At 35.0% G+C, this 16,796-nt stretch overlaps 1 protein-coding gene across 2 annotated transcripts in view; it reads left to right on the top strand.

Moving 5' to 3' along the window:
- The first annotated feature begins 5,482 nt into the window (after positions 1-5,482).
- CCDC39 (coiled-coil domain containing 39) overlaps positions 5,483-16,796 on the top strand; it is a 52,637-nt gene continuing 41,323 nt past the window's right edge. For both annotated transcript variants that reach the window (XM_044255117.1, XM_044255116.1), the window contains exons 1-4: positions 5,483-5,672; positions 12,392-12,511; positions 14,301-14,447; positions 15,929-16,087. In XM_044255117.1, the coding sequence (XP_044111052.1) occupies positions 5,583-5,672; positions 12,392-12,511; positions 14,301-14,447; positions 15,929-16,087 (516 nt within the window). In that variant the 5' untranslated portion in view covers positions 5,483-5,582. The remainder of the gene's footprint in view (positions 5,673-12,391; positions 12,512-14,300; positions 14,448-15,928; positions 16,088-16,796) is intronic.

Here is a 16,796-nt window from a genome sequence, read left to right as displayed (position 1 = left end):
CCTAGAAAAGGATATTAGAAAGTCTATAATTTAGGTCTTTTTTCTATTGTTTATCTGTAGTAGAAAATGTTTTATTTAACTATAGTTATGGGCTCCTGTTTCCAGGGGAAGTAAATCCTTAGGAATAATCTATTCACTAATTTTGCAAGTATTGAGTGATTACTGTGACATTACAGAAACAATGATAAAAACATTAAAAAAAGGAACAATGATTTCAAAAATAGTGCATAATATTGGGAGTGATGTAAATGTTCCTTTGTAAAGACTTATCTCCATCTTTTTCATTAATAGGGTCCAGCAGAGCATCCAAGGGTCTGATACAGTCCTTGTGAAATGTGTAAGTCTGCAAGATATTAATAGATACTGGTCAGTATATTCACCACTAAAAACACATTTTGCTTAGGTAAGGAAATTGAGGAACAGGATAGTTATGAGACTCCTCTGACATTTTTCTGATAAGACTGTTATGTCAATATCCATCATTATCTATTTTATAATAAATGGATTTCCTCAGGTGGGAGTGAGTAGCTAAGTGGTAGCAGTATAGAAGCGTTGTTGCTTAAGTGCATGTTGTGGCCACAGGCAGTCTTGGAAGTTTATTCTGAGTTTATATGTAAATGCTCTGAATCTGAATCATATGCAATGATTTAAGAATGAATTGCATAAAAGAAAATCTGAGAAAATGGGGACATTTACCATTTTTCTAGATAGGAAGACAATAAAAGTTTCAGTTTTTCTGAAATTATTATGGACATTCAGAGAGATTTCAGTGAAATTCCTAGGATTCTGAGTCTTCCTCTTTTTTTGGGAAGGGAGATGGGGAACTTAACAACTTGATTTGAAGGAAGTTGTTGAGGATAGACAATAATAATTGTGATGGTGGTGCTAGCTGGTGTGTTTGGCCCTACCATATTAAGAAACTGTGGTACTTTTATAGAGGTAGATAAATACGTCAGTGAAATACCATATATCCAGGAACATATCTTTGTATATATGAGAATTTGTTTTTAAGAAGGATACATTTCAAGTCAGAAAGCAAGATATTTATTTGATAAGTGGTACTGAGGAAATTGCTATTTGTTTTGAAAAAGAACTATGAATCTACTTACTCTGATACACAAACATAAATTTTGTGTGCATTAAATTTTAATATATAATTCTTCTTAAACAAGATTTCTTTCATTCATTCATTCATTTCGAGAGTGCTAGTAAGGGGGAGGGACAGAGGGAAAGAGAATCCTAGGCAGACTCTACCCTGACCACAGAGCCTGATGCAGGGCTCAATTCCAGAAAGGCAAGATCACGACCTGAGCTGAAATCAAGAGTTGGATGCCCAGCTGACTAGCCCACCCAGACACCCCTTCATATATAATTCTAAGAATATTGGAAAAACTTGTGTTCATCATTTTTAGGGTCTTCTGGAAAAGGCTCTCCTTAGTGTGGTTTTAAAAAAAAGTTATTGATAAAGACTGATAGATTTAATTACAAACATTTAAAACTCCTCTTTTTATTAATATATTGATTCTTCCATCAGGTTTTTGCTGAATCAATATATTCAATATAATATAAATCAATATAATCAATATATTGATTTCTTTCAGCACTACCATGTATAGTTATTTTTCCAGTTTCTGAATATAGGGTGAACAAAATGTATCTGGTTCCTACTGCCATGCATATTGTAATCTAATGGCAAAGATTAAAAATAAAAAAGGAAACAAGCAAATAAAAACATTAACTGCCATTTGTGGTGAGTTGTCTGAATGAAATGACTAAATGTGAAAACGCTGCTTTAAGAAAGAATAACAGGAAAGAGCTATGTTGGATTAAATGGGCAAGGAAAATCTCTATACGGAGGTTATATAAAAACTGAAGACTATGGAACCCTGAAGAATACTATAGAATCTAGTCATGGGAGGGAAAATGTTCCAGGCAGAAGGATCAACATATATGAAGCCCCCAAGGCTGGAAGACACCTTCGTTTTACAAAGCTCTAACAAAACAATTTTAAAAAGCCAGAGTAGCTGAAACATATGTGAATGAGAGGAATGAGTGAATGAGTGAATGAGAGGAAAGATGGCAAGAAATGAGGTTGGAAAAACAGGCAAAGACAAGATCACGTAGGACTTTGTAGATAGGTTAAGGAGTTTGGATTTAATTCTAAGTAAATCAAAAAGGTTGGGCATGTTTTTATAAAAGTAAACATATACACCTTACCCTATGGTCAGCAATTATATCCCTTGGTATTTATCAAGGAGAAATAAAAATACATGTCCTGGAAAAGACTTGTACTGAGAGTATATGTTAATAATTATGGAACTAGTTTAAATATATATTGAGGTTGAAGAAATAAGTAAATGGGTGATGAATAGTGGGAGCAGAGTTTCTTACTGTCAGAAGGGAAGTTTCAAATAAGAAATGCAGGCTAGAATGAACTCTGTGGCACTAGATTGGAGGCAGAGACATCAATCAGTAAGTACTAATGTTTAGTTGATATAGGTAGATGGATACAGACACAATTACAGATATGTATGAATTCTTGGGTTAATGTACATACAGATGTTATCTAATTCTGTCTGCTGAGAGGGCCCAGAAATAATGACAGCCCCATAGCAGCAAACATACCTGGAGCCCAGATCTTGGTTTCTAAAAGCTGTTCTCCACCAAAAGGAACCAGTCCTCCTTGGAGAAATGGCTAATTCTTGGGCTGGTTAAGGAAAAATACAAGATGATCCTGGGGGTTTTGCAGTGCCAGAAAGTAAGGCATTGCTCAAAAAGATGAAGGCATGTCAAAGAGACAGGGGCCAATGGCTAAAGCTGGAGCAAATTGAGCAATAAAACAGCGTAGTTTGGAATCTGAAGTATGAAGTATATATCAGTCCATAGTGCTATAAATTAATAATTGAATAAATAAATGGAGAAGAGATAATCTTACTATGAAAATTTTTGAAATAATATATGTAGGTACTCTCCTTTTAGGAGGTAAGGTGTAATCTCCCTCCTTAAAGACAGGCTGAATATTAAATCACTTAGAGTCTGGAAAGGAAATTCCTGAAACTTAAGAAATAGAATCCTTGAGGGGGGAAATGGGACTTTTTGCATGGATTTGTCTGCCAGACTTCTTATGTCCTTGGGGCCTACAGAAGTAAACAGCAAAGACAGCTGCAGTCATGTATTTGGCAGCTCCTGCTAACACTGAGAGGGGTGGATCAACAGATTGGTACAGGCTGAGGCAGCTTCCTCAGTATTCACATTAGTAATGGGGATGAGGAATTGGAAAAAGAATGTTTAAAACATATGTACAGAACAAACTAATAATTTTAGGAAGCACTATTGCTGTGACAAATCTCCAGTATAAATAACTATATGCCATCTTAATATGTGCTGAATACTAACATTTTCATTAGTAGGGATGACTAAACTATTATAAAATTAAAGATAATCTTTTATAAGATATTTAAACTCTAAATTTCCATTATTCCACACAGGTTGAAATCCCCCCTACTAGCTGCCTTTCTCTTCCACCACCTTGGGAATTTAGGCATTGCAGAAGTGAGAAATAAAATTCTGTGCTAATTCTACTACCTATAGAAGATATTTCTAAGATTGATGTATATGTAAGTACAGTGTTGTTTACAGTGAATGATGTTTACCATACTGTACTGCATTTAATATACTCCATAAGGCACACATATAAAAATTCTTTCTAAAAATGATAGTTGTATATATAGATAAGCACAGTATTTCAGTGAAGGAATGTGTTCGTTACACTTTGATGCATGGAATATACTATGTATGGTCAAACTTATGAAAGTTGTTTCTAAGAATAATGAAATTTTATTGCATCTGAGTAATGTCATTCAGTGAAATAACATATGCCACATATGCTGCATTTAATACATCTGTAAAGTATGCCATGTGTATAAAATGTTTCTAAAGATAGAAGATAAAAGGTAAATGCTTTTAAAAATACAAAAAGCTAATTCTAGTCTTTTAGACTGGAGAAATAGTCCATAAGATTTAAATATATGGAAAACCATGTAAACACGAGGAAACAAAACTATAAGATTTCAAAAATATAGTAATAAACCAATGGTAAAAAGACACTTTCAGGACAACTGAAGAAATATAAACACGAAATGGTTATTCAATGATATTAAAGAATTTTGATATTGTTAACTTTGATAGATGTGATAATTATACTGTATTTGTTAGAAAACATTGAATGTTAAACATTAGTGATGCATGGTCAAGTAGTTAGGGATGAAATGTCATGATGTTCGAGATTTTAAAATGCTTCAGCAAAAAATATAGATAAAGTGAATGTGGCAAAATATGTTAAATCAAGATAATGAGTATGTGGGCATTCATTATACCCTGCTCTATTCTTTTTTCCCACCTGTCGCCCCCCTCTTACTTTTTTTTTTCCAATTTATTTATTTTCAGCCCCCTTACTTTTTTATATTTAAACTTTTTATAATAAAAAGTGTAACAACATAATGGTAAAGTAAAATTCAAAAGGGCAAAAGAGGCGACAGTTACTTATTGGATAAGCAAAATTAATTTAAGCTCCTGATGCCATAGTAGAGGTATTTCAGCCAAGAACATCTCTCATTGCAGACAGCATAGTTTGTAGTATATCTCCATCCTGGTTTAGGTCCTGCTGATTTTAATCGCTTCACCTCAGTTTTTTAAATCTGGAAAATGAAAGGATTAGATTAGTTGATCGTTTTATTCTTTCCATTTCTGAGATGCTGTAGAACAGAGGCTGTAAACTCAAATGTCTACCAGTGCCAAGCTGGTAATTCAAATTACCGAATTGGCGAAGTGCTTGCCAGTCTAATGGGGGCGCCCCCTCAGCGGAATAATGCCTTCATGATAATGTGGGCTCTGATTCCTTTTTCGAGATTAGGAAGAAATGAAGGGGCACCTGGGTGGCTCACTCGTTAAGCGTCTGCCTTCAGCTCAGGTCATGATCCTGGAGTACTGGGATCTAGTCCCACATCCGCCCCCCGCTTGTCAGGGAGTCTGCTTCTCCTGCTGACCTCTCTCCTCACATGCTCTCACTCTCTCATTTTCTCTCTCAAATAATAAAGGAAAAAAAGAAGAAGAAGAAGTCTGGTTTATCGTTTTCCTTAGCTCTCCTCTGCTTGCGATCCAGCAGTTGCGTCGCGCAACGCCATTCCCATACTCTGTGTAGCCTAGACTGCAGGCGCCACGGACTTTACACCCTCCGGGAGTGCCTGGTGAGAGGACACCAGGCCGCAGTTGGAGGGAGAGTTATGCTGGCGCCTGGCAACCCCAGCGAACCTCTGGAGTAAGGTGCTTCGCTTCCCTGGGAGCTCAAAAAGAAAAAGCGGCTCAAGATCTAGGGACCCAGCTCTCCGCCGGAAGTTTTGCCTTGCGGTTTGAGCACTTCCTGTTTGGTAACTAAGGGCGCGGGACGGTTGCTAGGGCTGCGGCGGTGGTTACCTGGGAGCTTTCCTGGGGTCGGCGACCGCCTGGCGTGGGGCTCCTCGACTGTACGGGAGGACGGATCTTTCTTCCGCAGCCTGTCGGAGGTCCCCTATCGGCTTGCCACCATGAGTAGCGAATTCTTGGCGGAGCTGCACTGGGACGATGGGTTTGCTATACCGGTGGCAAATGAGGAGAACAAGATACTGGAAGATGAGGTAAGGATCAGGTGAAGAAGGCGCGGTAAAAGGGGGAAGTTTTCTGGTAGGCAGGAATACCCCAACTCTTTTGTTCCTCCCATCTTCTTCCCCAGTTTCATCTCTTCACTGCCTGATTCTCAGCCTCAACATCTTTCTCTCTCACCTGCCCGCCCTTTTCGGAACTTGCTAAGCTTACAAAATGTAAATTGATACAATAATTGATATTCAGGGCTGTAAAGCCTAAGTCATTACTCTCTCTCCTCCTCTCCTGCTCCGTGTACGCACTTCCCGCCTCCTGGGCAGGAGAGGAAAGGCTAGTCCCCACGTCCACTTTTTCCTTCCTCAGAATTAAGCACGCCTTGCAAAGGGACTTCTGAGGTTTTTGCAGCAACAGTTGTTGACGGATGTTTATAAACAAAACACGTTCTGGTTGACGTTTCTTTTTGAGTTTCTGCCTGTGACGTTGGAAGTTGAAAGTGACTCGGAGAAATGTTTTCAAGAGGAACGTCTAGTAAGAATGTAAAATGTACAATTTGCAGCTTTTCCAACTGAGAATGTTGTCACAGAGTGATATAAAATATTTTACGTTGTAAGGAATATTTTATGCCAGCTTGCAACCAATGCGTAATAGTTGTTAAAAATAAAATTGCATCCGGGGACACCTGGGTGGCTCAGTCAATTAAGCATCTGCCTTCAGCCCAGGTCATGACACGCCCCCCCCCCCCCCCCCGTCCTGGGATTTTGTCCCCCATGGGGCTCCTTGCTCAACTGCTCCTCGGGGAGCCTACTTCTCCCTCTAACCTGCCACTCCCCCTGCTTGTGTGTTCTCTTTCCCCCTCTCTCTCTGGCAAATAAATAAATAAAATCTTTAAAAAAAAATTGCAGCCAGCTCAGAAAACTTTTAAAAACCTTTAACAGTCAGCCTAAAGTTCCATCACATGGCAATGTGTTGTGTAGAAGAGGGTCCAAGAAGAACAGATGATGTTTATGTTAGTTTGTAGAAAGGAAGAGGTTTTCTTTCCTCTGAAAAATGAAAATGAAAATCCCTCACTGTTTTTGAAGATTTTTTTTTCAAAATATTCTGACTTTTTTACTCATGTCTAACTTAGTAGGCTGCAGTTTTTTGTTTGTTTTAGTGAAGAACAACATTAGGGAATATAACAGATTTAGCACTGAGTACTGAAGAGTAATATATATAAGAAGTATCCAGCCATGGGTTAAGATCTTAATTATTAGCCTGTTCAGATCTTAATTACTAGACTTAATTACTAGCCTGTTTCTTCTTCTGTAAACTGGAAATAAATGTTTCAAGGGATTGTAATACAGTTCTAAGGACATTAATGTACATTAAACTTTCAGATATTAGCTTTTGGTATTATTACCATAATATTTGTCTCATATGATTTTATATACACAGTTAATTATATTAGCTATTTTAAAAATATCACAGAGAAATAGAAGAAGAGTGAGGGTCTTAATTGCTTCACCTGAATAAACAATGGCATTAAGAAAGCAACTCTGGTAAGTTTAAGCCATTCACGTATAACAGAAGTGTATAAAATAAAAAATGGAGTATTCCCTCTTTAAAATACCTATTGTTGACTATAGAAGTGTAACTATTAAGATATTAAACAAATATTCTAGATATCGTGGTCTATAAATACATGGATTGAAAAGAAAAACAGAAGTATTGTAAGAATGGCTATGTGTACTGTTTTTAACATAACAATTTTTATTTAATAAAAATATTAATTTAATTTTACTTGTCTTAAGAGACAAAAATAAAGGGATTGTTGAATTTTAGGTATATATTACTTGATTACAACAAGTAGTAATTGGTAAAAAATTTTCTTGACATTAGGAAAAACTATATAAGAAAATAAATGAAACGGTTAAATTATTGTTGAAAAAACGCTTTGCTTCATTTGTTGACAGTAAGAGTTGACTCCCTGATTTTCATTTCTCATTTTTAATATGAGAATTTTATGAGAAATTTACCATTTCATTTCATTTCTCATTTTTAAAACAAAGAAATTAGCTCTCACACTTCTTTCCATGATCTTTTACCCCATTAAAAAATAGCTGTTTTATTATTTTTATATTATCAAGGTTTATTTTTTCATTCTGCTCAATGTCCTAAATTTACTACAAATGTTTAGTCTTAGTGTAATATGTAAACTGATTTGATGATCCTTAATGCAGCCAGTTTTATTCAGTTTACCTCTTCATGGACTTTTCACTTTAATCATCTTTTGACTGGTTAGGTTCTATCTTCAAATAGTTGTTTCAAGAAGGGTCTGTAGAACTGTGCTTTTGATTCCTTGCATCCTTGGTTTCCAGTTGATTTCTTGCATTGACTGCTTTAAGTTTATATTCTTTAAATCATAGTATCAGGTCTTTTTTCTCCCTCTACTTCTTCCTTCTAGAGTACTATGTTTTATAAGATGGACTATTTTTTTCATGGGCCTATTTTCCAACTGTTAACTTGAGAATTTCCTTTATTCCTTTACTGGGTTGATGCTCTATTTCCTAGATCACATATCTTCTTTTTTTTTTTTTTTTTTTTTAAATAATGAAGTACTTTTTTTTTTAAAATAATGAAGTACTTTTTTGTGTGTCCCTGAGAAGGGTGTATAGGAGGAAAACTCTGAATCTGAAGGTATTTTTTATTTAATCTCACATTTGATGGTTTTGGCTAGATAGAATATTCTAGGTTAAAAATATTTTTTTTGCACAGAATTTGGAAAGTGTTATCTTCCAGTAACGATGTTGGTTGAGTAATCTGATACTAGAATAATTTCCATTCCTTCATAGTTTACAATTTTAATCTCTGGAAACTTTTAGGGTTTTCTTTCATTTTTACATTATAGTTTTTATTTTGGCAACCCTGCCAACCATATTTTTAATTTTCAGGTTATTTACTGGTTGTTTTTTTGTAGTATGTGGTCTTGTTTTCAAAGTACAATATCATTTACAGTCTGGCTGAGTGTGTGTGTGTGTGTGTGTGTGCATGTGTGTATGTTTAATTCTTCTTTGTCCCTGGAATTATGTTTCCTCTGGGATCTTTATGTTTATCTTGATATCCCTCACATGATATAAGTTTTCAATAAATATCTGGTGGTCCTTGCATGACCTTTTATATTTAGAAACAAAAATATTGTCTGGGAATTCTGTAGGGAAGGGATTATCAGCTCATGGAGAGTGAATTGTTATGCTTTCATTTAAAAAGCAGATGCTTTTGCTCTGGGTTCATTATGCAATCATAAAAGTTAAAACTGATGAAGAAAAAAGTCATAAAGCTGTATGCACCAAACAACATAATAACTAAGTATATAAAAGTAAAAGGTGTTATAAATACAAGTAGACTTTGACAAAAAAATAGTAGGATACTTTAATATTGACCTCCTCAGAATTGGACAATTCTAATAGTTAAAAATAAGGATATAAAGTTATGAATAATATAATAAAAATGAAAACAGAGAGCATTATATCCCTTAAATAAGCACTTTATTTAAAAAAATTATTTATTTATTTATTTATTTATTTGACAGAGGGAAACACAGCAAGAGAGGGAACTCAAGCAGGGGGAGTGGGTGAGGGAAAAGCAGGCTTCCTATTGAGCAGGGAACCTGATGTGGGGCTCCATCCCAGGACCCTGGGATCATAACCTGAGCTAAAGGCAGATGCTTACTGACTGAGCCACCCAGGCACCCCAAATAAATACTTTAAAGAATATGTCAGTAAAACATTTACAAAGGTGGATCATTTACTATACCAGGACAAAATCCTTAATACATTAAAAGTGAATGATAAACCTTAAAGACATTATACGAAGTGAAATAAGGTGGACGTAAAATACTGTGTGGTTCCACTTATGTGACATACCTAGAGTAATCAAATTCAAAAAGATAACAAGTAGAATGGCTATTTCCAGGGGTTGGGGGGAGGGGGGAAAAGAGTTAGGGTTTAATGGGCAAAAAGGTTCAGTTTGGGAAGATGAAAATTTTTAGGTGGGTGGTGGCAGTGTTTGCACAACACATGAATGTACTTAATGCCACTCTTAAGGCACACCGAGAAATAGTTAAAATGATAAAAAGTAGGGTATGAGTATTTTACCACAATTAAAGAAATGAGTGACAGGAATTTTTTTTTAAAGATTTTATTTATTTGAGAGAGAGAGAATGAGAGAGTGAGCATGAGTTGGGGAGGATCAGAGGGAAACACAGACTCCCTGCTCTGCTCAGCGCAATGTGGGACTTGATCTTGGGCCTCCAGGATCAGACCTGAGCTGAAGGCAGTCACAAAACCAACTGAGCCGTCCAGATGCCTGAGTGGTAGGAATTTTATAGGCCACATCCTCTAATCATAAGCCAACAACCTTTGTAATATATAATTTTAAAAATTATCCTCCATTGTTATGGACTGATTGTCCCCCACTTCACATATTGAAGCCTGAATCTCCAATGAAATGTTATTTGGAGTGGGGTCTTTGGGAGGTAATTAGGCTTAGAGGAGGTCATAAGAATGTGGCTCCCATGATGCGATTAGTATCTTTATATGAAGCAGAAGAGAGACCAGAACAGACTCTTTCTCCACCATTTGAGTATGCAGCTAGAAGGCACTGTTTGTAAGTCAGGAAGAGAGATTTCAACAGAACCAAATTGGCTAGCTATCACCTCAGTCCTGGACTTCCCAGCCCCCAGAACTGTGAGAAATAAATTTCTGATCTTTAAGCCACTCAATCTATGATATTTTATTATGGCAGCCTGAGCTGACTAAGACATCCATCTTAAATTATTAGGCCAATTTCTCAGATATATATTCCTGGATAGCACTTCTATTATAGAGAAATTGATAGGGAAAAGTCAGCTTTTAGAAAACAATAAAAAGAGTGATTAACACTATGTTTATTAGAAATAGCAAAAATCTTACTGAGAGAAAATTTACAGGCTTAAATGACTTTGTTTTTATTTTATTTTTTTTTAAAGATTTTATTTATTTATTTGACAGAGAGAGATAGAGAGGGAGAGGGAGGGAGGGAGGGCACAAGTAGAGCAGCAAGCTGAGGCAGATGGAGAAGCAGACTCTCCACGGAGCAGGGAGCCCGATGTGGGGCTCAATCCCAGGATCGAGCCAATAAATGCCTTCATTTTTAAATCAGTGCCTTAGTTGGCTTGGATTGCTATAACAAAATACCATAGACTGAGTCACTTAAAAAACAGACATTTATTTTTCAAGGTTCTGAAAGACTAGAAGTTGAGATCAGGATCGCAGCGTGGTTGGGGTCTAGTGAGAGCCCTCTTCTTGGTTTGCACCTGACTGCCTTCTCCCTTTGTTCACATGGCAGAAAGAAAGGAAGCTCTCTGGTCTTTTGTCTTCTTATAAGGACCTTAATTCCATCATGAGGGTCCTACCTTCAGGTTCTAGTTTAAACCTATTTACCTCTCAAAGGCCCACCTCTAGATACCATCACATGTGGGTAAAGACAGCATATGAAGTTGTGGGTGACATAAACATTTAGTCCATGGTAATTGATGTGACAAAAAGTAAGTAAATAAAGGACTGCTCTTAATAAATTTAAAAAAGAAACAGGGTTGCCTGGGTGGCTCAGTGGCTTAAGCCTCTGCCTTTAGCTCAGGTCATGATCTCAGGGTCCTGGGATCGAGCCTCACATCGGGCTCTCTGCTCAGCAGGTAGCCTGCTTCCCCCTCTCTCTGCCTGCCTCTCTGTGCTACTTGTGATCTCTCTATCTCTGTCAAATAAATAAAATCTTAAAAACAACAACAAAGTAGAATTAAAAGTAAAACAAATTAATGAAATAAAAAATAAAAAAATACATTTAATATTACTTAGTATGTTCAATAAAATACAGGATATAACATAGAGTACATTAGTATTTATCTTCTTTCTTCCTTATTTAAAAATTCAAATATTGTCATTTGTACTTTAGTGGATTTTGTTGTATACCTCCTGGGTTGTAGCCCCAACTTTGGGAACTGCAGATCAAGGGTAGAGGAAAGGATATTTTTGTTTTGTTGAGCTTTTATATTGCTTTGAGAGTTGATATATTCTAATTGTCCTGAGAATTTATCTTGTAATTAAAGTTTTTTTTTGTTGGTTTGTTATACATTTGCATTATTTTGTTTCTACTCAGTGTTCTAATTCAATGACACATAAAATACATTAAGAAATAGAGTTTGGGGCGCCTGGAGGGCTCAGTGGGTTAAGCCTCTGCCTTAGGCTCAGGTCATGGTCTCAGGGTCCTGGGATTGAGCCCAACATCAGGCTCTCTGATCACTGGGGAGCCTGGTTCCCCTTCTCTCTCTGCCTGCCTACTTGTGATCTCTCTCTGTCAAATAAATAAAATCTTAAAAAAAAACAGGGTTTAAGGACATGAGAGTTAGTTTTTCTGTTCTATCTGGCTTGCCCTCAATCTGTTGGTTTTGTGTAGGAGTTCAGGAGGAGCTATTATACCTGGTGTCCCACTATTTTTCAAATTTATGGTTCATGTTTTGTGTTATTGTTATGTCTGTTATTATGCTCTTGTTTGTTCTAGAGATCTTGCAGTTTAATTACAGAATAAAATCTCATTTTTTCCCTTTAAGTACTGCTGTGTGAAAATTGCATCTTAGCAATGGTCCCTGAGAGATTTCTGAGAAATCTGAGAGATTTCTATTGTCTTAATATAATGCTAATTTTCCCATAGTAATCTCTAAATTACTACACATTATTTACAGTTGTCAAAGCTGCAAGAGGAAAGGTCGAGCTTGCAAGACCAGCTACGTGACTATGAAGATCGAATTAATGCTATGACTTCTCACTTCAAAAATGTTAGGCAAGAATTTTCATTTACACAGGTACAGTTATCCCAATATAATGTTGATTGTGCCATATGTAGTCATGGAACATTTCACGTTGCATTTACACCTGTGATTTTATTTTAGGGATCCAACAGGAAACTTTAGCATAGCTAAACTGTTGTCAACATAACCTTGAACCTGAAAATAGGTAGGAAAAAAAGGCATTGAGGAACTCACTGCTGCTACCAAGTTCAGAAATAACTAATATATTTGAAAGAAGAAATCATTCAAACAGTATATTATAATATTTAGGTACCAGATTATATGAGAAGGGTTTAATGATCAGTGATTTTAAGCCAAAATAGACGTAATATAACATGTGATAGCATTTCCACCTCCTTTTCACTTTTTCAGTGGAACCTGCTGGGCCATTTTGAGTAGAGGCAAATAGTTCACACACTTCAGTAGCCCTTAGGGCACCACAGTATTTTAGGATTTTGCGATAATGGAAGAGTTAAATTGTATTTAGGGTATTATTTAAGATAATCAGAGAAAGTATAACCCATTTTAGAAATATTATTACAAATAATAGGGGCGCCTGGGTGGCTCAGTGGGTTAAGCCGCTGCCTTCGGCTCGGGTCATGGTCTCAGGGTCCTGGGATCGAGTCCCACATCGGGTTCTCTGCTCAGCAGGGGGCCTGCTTCCCTTCCTCTCTCTCTGCCTGCCTCTCTGCCTGCTTGTGATCTCTCTCTGTCAAATAAATAAATAAATAAAAATCTTTAAAAAAAAAAAAAAAGAAATATTATTACAAATAATAAACTTAAAACTTAAGATGATTAGTTAAGTAAGCTTCTGTTTTATAGATAGTCTGTTCATGTGTAGAACATCATTCCCTGATTTTGCCCAGCAAATCAGCTCAGCAAATCAGCACTGACGAGTTTACTAACTTCCATTTCAAACTATTTTTTAAAAAATGCATTCTACCTTTCTTTGAAAGATATGTAATTCTTTAAATTGAACAAAGTATGCTTTTAATACCAATTTATAATCAATACAGATAAGTAACCATTTTATTGTGTATAAGTCTTATTAGGAAACTACAAATTTAATGAACTTTAAAAGCAACACTTCAAATTTTTGAATCTTAATAAGATTGAATAATTAAACTGGAACATCTTTTCTTAAAGTTATTAAATCACTGAGTTGGGGATTTGAAAGTTAGAGATTCTCTGTAGGTATATTTCATTATAGTCAAACCTTAATTAAATCAGATAATAGACACAAAAGACAATAAACTTCATATAGCACTAAGAGCTCTAATAATTAAAAATAATACTGATGGTGATAACTTCGAAGCACTCCAAAGTCAACAGTCAACAAATACTATTTTGTTAAGTAAAACAACACAAAGGCATTGATGGTTTATTAATATGTTTTGGGAAATATTTATAACCATCAGTGTTTATATAGTCATTTAAAAATTATCTCTTAATTAGAATCTGTAATCAGTCTATGGAAACATCCCATTTCCCAAGTATTTTTAAGTCTTACCATTATAAACTTTGGTTTTCTTCAATTTCCCTAGACCAACATAATATCTGAAACTTGCTGACAACAATATTTTCTCCTAGGTCATTCCATGAACTGACTTTATTATAACTAGTACGCAACACAAACTACATTGAATCATAAAGTCTAACATTATTTAGGTTTCAGGGAAGTGGAATTAATAATACTTAATCTAAGTATTTTGTGTGAACTTTTTTGGGGGGCTAATGGATTATTATAAATATTCTATAATACTAAAAATTAAAAAGTCTTTCTATCTTGCAAATTATTTTGTAGTCTCTTTGTAAAGCTAGGGAGCATGAGATTGAAAGTGAAGAACATTTTAAGATCATTGCTGAAAGAGAACTGGGACGAGTGAAGGATGAAATCCAACGACTGGAAAATGAAATGGCTTCAATACGGGAAAAGAAAAGTGATAAGGAAGTGTGTATTGAAACGTTACTTAAAATTTTGTGCTATTGTTCTTTCTTCCCTTACCAATCAAACACTGATTTTTTTTTCTGTATGGTAAAGGCATTCTTTAGTTTCCCTACATTTACTTACATTGTTTTTTGGACAATGAAAAGCATGCGGCATTGTCATTTGAATAAAATGGTGGAAAGTTATATTTATTTTCCCACTATTCATTTACCAAACAGTCATTGAGCCACCAGGTGCAGAGTACCATACTGGCTGTCTATTGTGTGATACTAGGCATAATTTATTCATAAGTATCATATGTTACTAGGCATAATTCATTCATATATTTTTAAAAGGCCACAATAAAAAATTATTTTTAACATTGAGTTTCATTTTTCATTCAAAATTTTTACCTTTTATATTAATTTATTAGTCTGTAACTCTAACAATAAACTACTGTAACCTCTTTTTCTCTTTTCCTTTGTTTTAGTTGCCTGATTTGGGAGATCTATCCAAATTCAGTTCTCAAAAAACAAAACAAATTCAATTCTCTTTACATGTGCATATACATGTAGAAATGTACATGTGTATGCATATGTACACATATACATACATATTTTATTATATTAATTTGTATTTATTTGCATATTGATCTGTTTTCTGACTGTAGATTTGTTAAATGAATGCATTTCCAGAAATTTTTTTTATTAGTTGTAGAGGTAGAATTTAGTGATTCATAGTTGCGTATAACACCCAGGACTCGTTACATCAAGTGCTCTCCTTAATGTCCATCATCCAATTATCCTTTCCCTCTACCCACCTCCCCTCCAGCAAACTTAGTTTGTTTCCTAGAGTTCAGTGTCTCTTATGGTTTGCCTCCCTCTCAGTTTTCATCTAATTTTATTTTTCCTTCCCATCCCCTATGTTCATCTGTTTTGTTTCTTAAGTTCCACGTATGAGTGAAATCATATGGTATTTGTCTTTCTCTGACTGACTGATTCATTTACGGAAATATTTTTATCTTCTTAACAACTATATTTATTTCAATTAGAAGTATCCAAAATTTCCATAGGAGACGTCTCTTAGTGGGAAGAATCTGATTGGAAGTGGAGCTGAAGGGGACTTGACTTGGGCTTGAGTTAGCATATTAAGTACATTATTTTTACTAAGATCATATATCCATATGGGGTGGATTTGGCGGAGTGACTAATATTAGAGATTGCTCTGGGAGACTTTCCCTAAAGCCTTCTTAAGCCGTCTTTGACTCAACTACTATTCTCAATTTTGTATAATCATTTCCTCTTTATTTTACAACTGAAGAATTAAATACAAGTATGATAGTTATATAATAAGATGTGCATTATGTGTATCTGGAAGTTGGGAAAGGGACAGGATTACTTCTTCCTTTTTATATGTTCTGTAACATGTAATATTATGTTTTAGTTTAGTTTGTGTAGTAAATAATATTTTGTAATCTCTCCCTGCCCCCTTTCTTTGGAAATTAGAACAACATATTTAAAACTACTCAAAAATTGGATGGTTTGAAATGTCAGATGAACTGGGACCAGCAAGCATTGGAAGCCTGGTTAGAAGAATCAGCTCATAAAGATAGTGATGCCCTCACTCTTCAGAAGTATGCACAACAAGATGATAATAAAATTAGGGTGAGAAATTATAAATTGTAATCTTAGGTTTTCTCTAAATCTGTAGAATGTGAACCTTTTTACCTAAATTAGGTTTGTAATTTGAATGCCATAGTTCTTGAACTTTTTTTGGTCAGAGACCCCTTTGACAGTCTCATAAAGCCAAGGATCCTCTCTTTAGAAAAGTGAGTATACTCAAATACTCATAAAATTTTGCTGAAAGTTTTATTAGAAAAGTGAGTATACTCAAATACTCATAAAATTTTGCTGAAAGTTTTATAGATCCTCTGAAATCCTCTAACCATTTAAGGATCCACAGACTCTAGCTTAAGAATCCTGATTGAGAAGAGTTTTCAAAAGTATTTTGAAATGAAAACATTTCAGAGAAGAAAGTTTTATATTAGAATTATGTATAAATAATTTAACTTTTTTGTCTAAATAATAGTTTGTAATATACAATGTTTGCTGATTTGAGGCAATAGTATTATTTAATATATTATTATAACATTACTTAAAATCTACTTGTAATTCAATGTGTTATATGTTAATATTATGAAACATGCTATTTTCTAATAGATTTAATACCAAATACATTATTTCAAATAATTTTAAATGGCAAATTATTGTTTATTTTTTTCTAACTTTAAAATGTATTAAAAGTCTTTTTAGAAATAATTGAGTTTTCATTGTGCTCTTTGGGGTGAAAAGACAATGTATAGTTATTTTAGAT

Source organism: Neovison vison, chromosome 6 (assembly GCF_020171115.1).
Source record: "Neovison vison isolate M4711 chromosome 6, ASM_NN_V1, whole genome shotgun sequence".
NCBI lineage: Eukaryota > Metazoa > Chordata > Mammalia > Carnivora > Mustelidae > Neogale > Neogale vison.
The sequence above is the reverse complement of the archived record's forward strand: the minus strand, read 5'-3'. Positions and strand labels throughout refer to the sequence as shown.